Here is an 8,927-nt window from a genome sequence, read left to right as displayed (position 1 = left end):
TATTTATTTTACACAATGATTTTTGGCCACGCTACACAATAACGTTACGCAGCGAGTATTCCTCGTATTTTGAAAAAGAAATGTTTTTGCGCGCATGTTTATCTTTTTGGAGCTATTGCTATATACGCAATAGATTTATCTTGCGAATGTAAACATGTTTTTATACGAGTAATACGAGCCGAGCTTGTTTGAATTCATTTCTTGTGAGGTATGTATGTACGTGCCAAAAATGAAAGGCACGGCATTGTTAAAGGCGGAAAAATTTATCACAGCGAATAATATATATTTCTCTCGCCTCTCTCACTTTGCTAGTAAAGTCACATTCTCTTTATCTGTTCTGGGTATAGAATAGCTCTTTCTCTTACCCACGACTCTCTTACTATTCCACGATAACTTGGACTTTATCGACGAGAGATATTCGCAAAATAACGTAATCAATATATACGACATCGATCCGTCCGTCATCGCAAATTCATTCTATTTTCTCGCTGGCAAACACGCAACTTCTGCGAATGACACGCAATGTACAAATTAATACTAAAAAAAATAATAGATATTTTTAATTATATAGTTAAATATACAAAACTGCATTTTTATTAGCTTTATAATAATTTTAAAAAAAGCGCTACACAAATTTTTTGCATAAATAAAATTTCTCTCTTTAATGACTTTTATTTACATATTATACACGCGCTTTACATTATGTCGTGAGTAAAATATCTATTTTATTTTATGTCGAATACGATCAGATAAAGTAACAATTGTTAATAAAGAAAACGATTGCGTTATATAATGTCACGCTCATCAGCATAACGTCTCTCTTTACTATATATTAAGTATCTCACACACTGTCGCACAATCAAAAGTTCATTTTCTTTTAACGAATATAAAACAGTAATATTTTTCGAGTTGTAATAAAAATCTTTTCGCAAACTAAACTACGAAAAAGCAAAGAGATAACAAAATTGCATCTTTTATACTGCATATATCACGCCTATATTTTATTCTAATAAAATTTTTATTTGCTTAACGATAAATATTTCCTCAATAACTGAAAAACCGTGACAAGATAATATTTAATCGTATCTTTTCTCGGAATAACTTTGCCGTTTAGAAAATACATTTTATTTAAATTTAAACCATGAAGAAAAGATATCCGGGATAGAAACGAATGGACGGGTTGTCGCGTTACAGTGGAATAAACCGAGAAATAAAACCCTCGGGACGCGTTATGACATTATATCCTCGTGGATTGGCGCGTACATCGTTTCGCTGGCGACCCCAAAGCTCGTCACCCTCGATGACGGAAGACAGAAGGGCGCCGAAAGTAGCGAGAGGATCGGCGCGACCTGTATGCGGAACCTTATCAATATTATCAGTGGACGAGAGGGTCGGGTGCGGTGGGGAAGATTGCGGACAGGACGGGACAGAAGAGGGTGGGAAGGCGGCAGTATGTGATCGCGGTGGGTGAAACCTGGGTGGGGATGTATTCGGCGACGCAGGCGCCGTAAATACGATTGCCTCCCCTCCTTCACCCCTTTTGTTACGTACCGACGTCGACGGCGTCGTCGTCGCCGTCGTCGTTGCCGCCGCCGCCGCCGCCGTCGTCATCGTCGAGAGAGAGACGGAGAGAAAAAGAGACGTCGACCCGTCTCGCGCCTCCTCTCGCGCGAATCAGTTCTCCGGCCGAACACACGACGGCGACTCGCCGAACCGCGGGACTCGGGTAAAAGCGACGAGGGTAATCGCGTCGTCGCGAATTCGTTATCGGTCACTCGAACTCGCGTTCACGAAGAGAGACACCTCGAGAGAGATGCCCCGCGTGTGCACCGCGACGGGATAGAGGGAAATTACGCGGAGCACGCGGCGGAGCAACAGTGTTCGGCGACCTTCCTCTGGAGTGCGCCGGCCGGAGACGGTGATAGGGGACAAGTCAGGTGTCTCCACACTCGAGCACGGCAGAGGATCCCGAGAGAGGGTCGTGAGGTCAGCGAGAGGGCATCGTATCTCTGCAATTCGGTCTGCGAAGGCGTGGTGGGTCACGTTTGCGTGTGACAGGGCACCGAGATAACGCGGTTCCGTAAACACGTGAAAGAAATAAGAGAAAGACATGGGATTGATAGTGAATCGCGACTAATCGCGATATGTGCTGATGAATCGAAAGATAGAGATCTTTAATCGGATAAGACTATTAGTGATAAAATCGAATAGGAACGAAAAAGAGTGTAAAGAACGATACTTTTGCGAATTATTATGTATTATCCGAATATCTCGGTCAATTTCCCAACGTCATCCCCCGTAACGATCTGATCTCGACGCGCGCTTATTCGTCGGTTGCTCGTGAAAAGCGTCGCATGCGGAGGATTTTTTACGGAATTCGGCGTGGCTACGCGTGCCCAGGGATACCCCGAGAGAGTAGACAAAGACGGTAGTCGGGCATGGTCGCGGAGGATGAGGAAGAAATACAAAAATAGCTGTCCCCGTGGTTGACCGGAGATGCACAGCTGACCAGCCGCGTCAGGGAACGAGAGAGAGAGAGAGAGAGAGAGAGAGAGAGAGAGAGAGAGAGAGAGAGAGAGAGAGAGAGAGAGAGAGAGAGAGAGAAAAAAGAGAAGAAGAGGGAAGAGTGAGAGCCTCGATGTTCGATTAGCATCGGCGAGAGCTACGTCTCCGCATCGTGCGTCGACCAAAGAACGAAGAATCGATTCGATCGCGGTGTTTCGTGAACGCTCCGACTGCAAAACACACCACGTGCCTTCACCGTCGTCGTCGTCGAACAGCTCTACTATCCTCGGCGTCGCGACGCCCAACCCCCTCTCGCACGGCCGTCGACTCATCGAGTGCGAAATCGAGTCGTATTCCCGACGAATTGTTTCTCCTTCGTTCGAGTACGAGCGACTCAACAACGACGTCGCGGAGATGTCCGACTTATGCGCCTCACCCAGACATCCACGGTTCGCGATCTTGACTATTGTTACGTCTGACTTCGATCCCACCAGGTCCACCGGCAAGATCCGCGAGTATCGCCGAGGAGTGCCTGCGGTCAGGAACGCGAACCCGCCGAGGATCGAAGCCACGAGGTTGTTGACCCCCCGCATCGCGACGCCGTCGCGTCAATATTTTTCGGCTATATCGGGTCTGACGATCGTAAATTGAGATTCGCGAGGATCAGCCGCGAACGGTGGTCGAAACGATATGAGATCCTGTCGACGAGAGAGGACGAATCGCGTCAAGGACGGACGTTGCCGTCGAGCGACGGAGATGTCGTCGTAGCTCTCCCTGAATCGTCAACGACGACGATCAGACGACGATCAGGTGGAGACCAACCGCTGATCCTGTGCAAGTTCGCTGAAAACACCGGCCGTAAGAAAGATCCGTATATTCCCCGCTATAAATAGATGTTTTCTCGCGTGGATACCATCTCTTGAAATACACCCGTTGGCCACGGCACACATCACGGGAGTGACGACGCGTGCACGTGCGACACGTATGTCGGCCGTTCGACAAGGTGGTGGTACCGACCTTCCCCGCGGACGATCGACGACAGGAGATCGTATCGTCGTGACGCCCCGCGCCGAAGATCTTAGACATACTATATCTAGATAGAGACGAGAATTTTCCGGGTCCAAACGAACAGTCGGCAGATTACGTCGGCATCGAGCCTTTCGCGATTTCGTAGCCGCGCTTTCCGACAGTTTTAATTCGCGACATATCGCAGTATCGCGAAGGAGAACAAGACCAAGAACAACGACCACGCATCTCGGTGCTCCTGTGCGGACGGAATAAGAGACACGAGATAAGAGAGCAGCTGCGCGCGGGAAAGACGACAATCTCTTCCTCGTTTAGCCTCGCGTATGCCTCATCTTCGTGTCCGTAAGAAGCCCGAGGAAAACAGACGAATGCATCGCTGATTTACGCAGCGATCTTCGAGATTACAGCAACGAAAAAAATCTCTTTTTCCTCTTCTCTTCTTAAGTCAAATCGCGCGTTACGTTACTCTATCTTACGGCTGATCGCTATGCTCAACTCGTGCTGTGCTTTTTTCTACCGTGCTCGTGCATTGTATGCCGCGAGTGTTTTTTCCTAGTGCTTTAGTATTATTGCGTGATAAATTAGAGATAGGGCCCGTCGCGCCCACGTCACACGGTCAAACGCGGAAGTTTCGGCTGTCCAGATACCTGATAATTCCTGTTCCTGAGATGCCTGTTAGACGAGGTCACGTGGCGCCCAGAACTACGATCATCGAGACCATCATCAGAAAGTTCGACACACACGGTAAGCCGAGATAAATCGCAGCACGAGATTTATATCGCGCGCTCCATACATTATCTTACCGAATCAACGATGGATTTAGAGTCGCGATATTTTTGAAGGATAAAATGACCGTGGAAAATACCTGCAACGATCATTTTACGTCGGCAGTTTGCGCTCGTATAAAAAAGAAAAGAAAATTTATTCCACTGCAGCGCAAGGCAATCCGCGAGTTTGATTTCATTCGGCGATATCGATGTCATTGCATAACATTATGTTGATTATAGAAATTATGATAATGACGTTTTCTGTTTGTGTGTCGATTAATTCAGCAATTTTACCATTTAACGATGTAACATGGTGAACATTCGTCTGACAAAGAGGGGGCTAAGTTTTTAATGAACGTATTGGCGCGAGTGCGGAATATTATTTCATTCGATTATCATAAATTTTCATAATATTATATATATCCGGTGTTTTATTCACGCTCTGTGTGAATTAGTATTCAAGATCGCTTGTGCGATAATTTTATACAAGAAATAGAAATTAAATATGAACATATTTCACATTAATTTTAACGCAATCGTTTACACGTAAATGTCGCTCGAAATTTGTTTTTTTCGTCCTCTGCGATTGGTTTTCACTTCAAAGGTCAAAACTGAAAATGGTCTGAAAATTAAGAAATACCTCGGTTGAAATATGCGGAACGTGCAGGCATCCAATCGGAGGTTCATTTTTAATATTATGTAAAACATCCCGAGTATGGTACGCGAAATGAGTGTGGAAGGGTTCGATTAAATGGAGGAAAGGGGTAGCTCTATGTCACAATAGGACAATGCATGTCACTGGCAATATCACTCTAGAAATGCTTCAAGTCCTTGCGAGACGAGGAGCGGACGCGAGAAGAGGGGAGTCGAATTGATTACGAGAATGGAAGAGAGATAGAGGCGACGATATGTCTCTATCGCTATATATGCTTGTTTCAGCAACGATTTCTTTTGCATAGTCGCGATTTATTGACAAGAATAGTCCTTGAAGGGATTGCTCGTTTAGATACGAATATTCTGTATGTGCACCTTAATATATGACACTCTATAATCTAAAGATCATATATTTTATATCACAGAGTGACATATATGATGTATTTCATGACTTTTTTACTAGTAACAAAATCGCGAATGGCAATTTTACGCAGACATAAAATTATAAATCAAATATGTTTAGACTGCAGCTGTAGATAGACAGATTCAAAATTCGTAGTATTAGGATGGTATCAGTCTCTTGCAATATTATACGACACATGCATAATATATATTCTTTCGATATTATAACTCAAGGTTAACTGATTGAATTGTTATTAAATAATTTCATATTTATGATGCGATATTAATCGTACAGCTGACAAAAACGCGATATATCGCACAATGAAACTCATTGCCATAACTAAATGCTAATATATGCATTTGCGCGTAGTTATATCGAATCTCTTGGAGTTTGCAAATAAATCTACGTTTCCACTTAAATATGAAACGTTGTAGATATATGTCGAGCAAAGTAGTTGAGAAATTTTATTTATTTATACAATTTAATATTATTTATATATATTACTAGTTATTTTATTAATTATATAATATTATTAATTATTTATTAGTTATATTATTAGTTTTCGTAATTTTTCTTCTTGATTTTCTAAGCATAAAATAATATATTTTAAATATTGCGAAATGTATAAGCCCCTTCAGCCGTAAATGCGATTCTGCGCAGCTTGCATTTTCTCAATGGTTAGCTAGAATTAAAGTCGTTCAGGAAGGCTGGAGAATTCTTTGAATAGAGGATTTAAATTTACGCCGGAGTAAGACTGTCGCTTTTGCTTTTATTTCTGCATTTTTTATGTCCGCGCAGACAATCTATTTTATGGAGAAAAAGTAAGCAATACAGAAACAAATATGCAATTCTTTTAATATGTGTAAATTTTAATAATTTATTTATTAACTTGAGTGTTTAGATTTTTTATTATTTTGAATGTTCTGAGACAATCAGATCGAATTCATTGAGAATATTTTGTGCGAAGTTATTATAGGTACCGATCACATCAGGGCAAAAGCAAAGTCGAGATTCGTAATTGGATAATTTCAAAACATCGGTGTGTTTTTCCATTTCAGTAACACGTTTATCTTTTGTTGCGATCAAAAACTGCCAGTACATTGACAATAAACAAAATTGCTTTTATTGCGTTGCATATATTGCGAAAGAATTCTTGGCTCTCGCTTAATTTAATATATGACGCTACACAGTAAGTATAATGTTACGGCGAGTATAGCAAATGCGACATTAGTCTCCTTTAATCGTTAAATAAATGGCTACAATTTTCCTGAACGATGAGACTATATGCCGAGCGAAAGTGTCAAATTTATTGGCACACGGTAGAAAAATGAAGCATATATAATATGATTGAATAACGATTTTATATATTGGATTTTTCCATATTGGTTCAACAACTTTTACAGCATTGCGACAGGCAATTTTCTCTCGATAGGATTAAATTTATTTTCAGTGTTCACACAATTTTTTCTTGATGTGGCAATGTACAAATATTAACTTTTTGCTACCAATATGTCGTTATTTTATTCTATTGTAAATGTTAAATATCGAAATAATGATTCTATAAAATATGAATTAAACATCAATAATTTTAACATCAAAAATTTTTAAGTTTTTTAACATATTTTAGCTAAGAAAAGATCGATAATCTAAAGTTCTAAAGAAATGCTAGTCCACGCAAAGTTTTATGAAGGGAATTTGAAAAGACGATGAGTAATCTTTTACCACGAAAGAGTGTACACAGTTGGAAAATTTGTGTTTTCTTGTTAAAAACGGTCCCCGTTAAAATTGTTGTGTTAAATATTTAACACATTCATGTGTTAATTTAACATATTGCTGTTATGTTAATTGAATTCAAATGTTAAATTATTAAAACAACTAAAAAAAAGTGTAAAAATAACACAATGCATATCTATCTTTAATTTTACACAATAAATATGTTCCGCATTATTAGTGACAAGATTTATCTGTTAATATTTACAGAAAAAAATGTTAATTTTACTTTATAATATAAGTGGGGATGATAAAATGTAAAATTAACAATTTTTTTAGTTAATTTTTACATTAAAACTATATTAATTTTACACAAAATTTATTTTAAGTTTATTTGAAGTTTACATTTATTTTATGTTAAAATATTAACACAATATTCATGTCACCATTTAACATATCCGTATTATGTTAAATTAACACAAAAATTTCTGTGGACCGTTTGGGACATGTAATATTTGTTAAATTTAACACAAATTTTTCAACTGTGTAAATTCGCTCGAAGAATTCCTCGATTACGCGTGTATTTTTTTAAGGTCATTTTCGTGTCAACGCGCCGATAGCAATCGATGTTCAAGCTCATTCAATTTTCATTCCTTTCACATTCATACGGAAAGTTTATGCGACCAAATCACGCTTGACAGACTCACCCGCGGCAGGCGCGCGGAAAAGGGGTGCGTGGTAATAGGCATTAACGCGATAACTTCCCTCCAGAGAGAAGACCTTCGTGCACTAATTTATGTAATAAAAAATATGTATGTGTGCCAGTCAAGTATGTCGTGGCTTCTAATCTGACGTCTCCTCTACAGCACTAGTTGTCTGTCCTTTCCGGCACGCGCGTTCACCCTTTTTTTTTTTCTTTTCCTATATACCTCCGTCGTGACCTAACGATCCTTACGACCGATCGCGTTACACATGTGCTCCATACTCTTCACCTGTCTTCTTGAACGGTAATCGAGCACGACGTCGCAGGGTCGATCCGTTTCCCGCTGCAAATTGCATCCGTCGCAGCACCACAAAAACTTAAACAATTTAGGGAGAGAGGTGAAGGATAAATCGACGATCTTTTTAGAAATAGATCTTTTTATCGAACGAATGCCAAATTCCTCGCTCGATTCTCTTCTCTCCCGCAACGTAATCGGCCGATTTTCCAAGCCCGCTATAGGACGATCCAACTTAAATTTGCGGACCCTCTATCTGAGATCCCGAAGAATATACTTAACTTTTTTCCTGCTATATAATAGGGTCTGCGGACTTGATGGAATTTGTAAAAGTTTCAAGCAAGTTTCAAGCAATATTTCTTTGGTCTTTAAATGTAGAAAAGAGCTTTTCTCTTCATATAAATGTCGACTCCGATATAAAAGTCTGTCGTGCTTTATTACATATGTATGTGCTGTCTTTTATACGCTCGAAGAACTGATTAAAAAGCACATTAAAATATAATATCGTTAAACTACATCGTTAAAAATATTTTATTCAAATAATATTTGTTACATTTCTTATTCTCAATAATGACATTAAATTACAGTTTTCTTATACAGAAAATATATAAATTATAAATTGATAGAGGCGATTTTATGGCGTTTTAATTATAAAGCTCCATTCTCCTCTCTAGTCGCGTTCGAATGCCATACGTGTCAAGGACAGACAAGATTCATTTGACAAATACTCCAAAATGTGTGCACGCACGCAGAACGGACAGTGGAGGCTCCAAACCGATAACCGATAATATGTGACACCGGGAACCTGGCACAGGAGCTTTCCTTTTCGTGTACGAAGCTATTAAAAGTCGACAATTGCGACGC

The 8,927-nt window shown here is 40.2% G+C and overlaps 1 protein-coding gene across 1 annotated transcript in view; it reads left to right on the top strand.

The window, feature by feature from the left end:
* The first annotated feature begins 1,601 nt into the window (after positions 1 to 1,601).
* Sei (potassium voltage-gated channel seizure) overlaps positions 1,602 to 8,927 on the top strand; it is a 105,007-nt gene continuing 97,681 nt past the window's right edge. Inside the window, 1 exon segment of the mRNA XM_083035358.1 lies at positions 1,602 to 4,275. Within this exon segment, the coding sequence (XP_082891484.1) occupies positions 4,065 to 4,275 (211 nt within the window). The 5' untranslated portion in view covers positions 1,602 to 4,064.

The sequence above is a fragment of the Prenolepis imparis genome, unplaced genomic scaffold (assembly GCF_030444845.1).
Source record: "Prenolepis imparis isolate NDT839.2.m4 unplaced genomic scaffold, iyPreImpa1.0 SCAF_4, whole genome shotgun sequence".
NCBI classification, from domain to species: Eukaryota; Metazoa; Arthropoda; class Insecta; order Hymenoptera; family Formicidae; genus Prenolepis; species Prenolepis imparis.
Note: the sequence above shows the minus strand (reverse complement) of the source record. Positions and strands in the feature narration are given on the sequence as shown.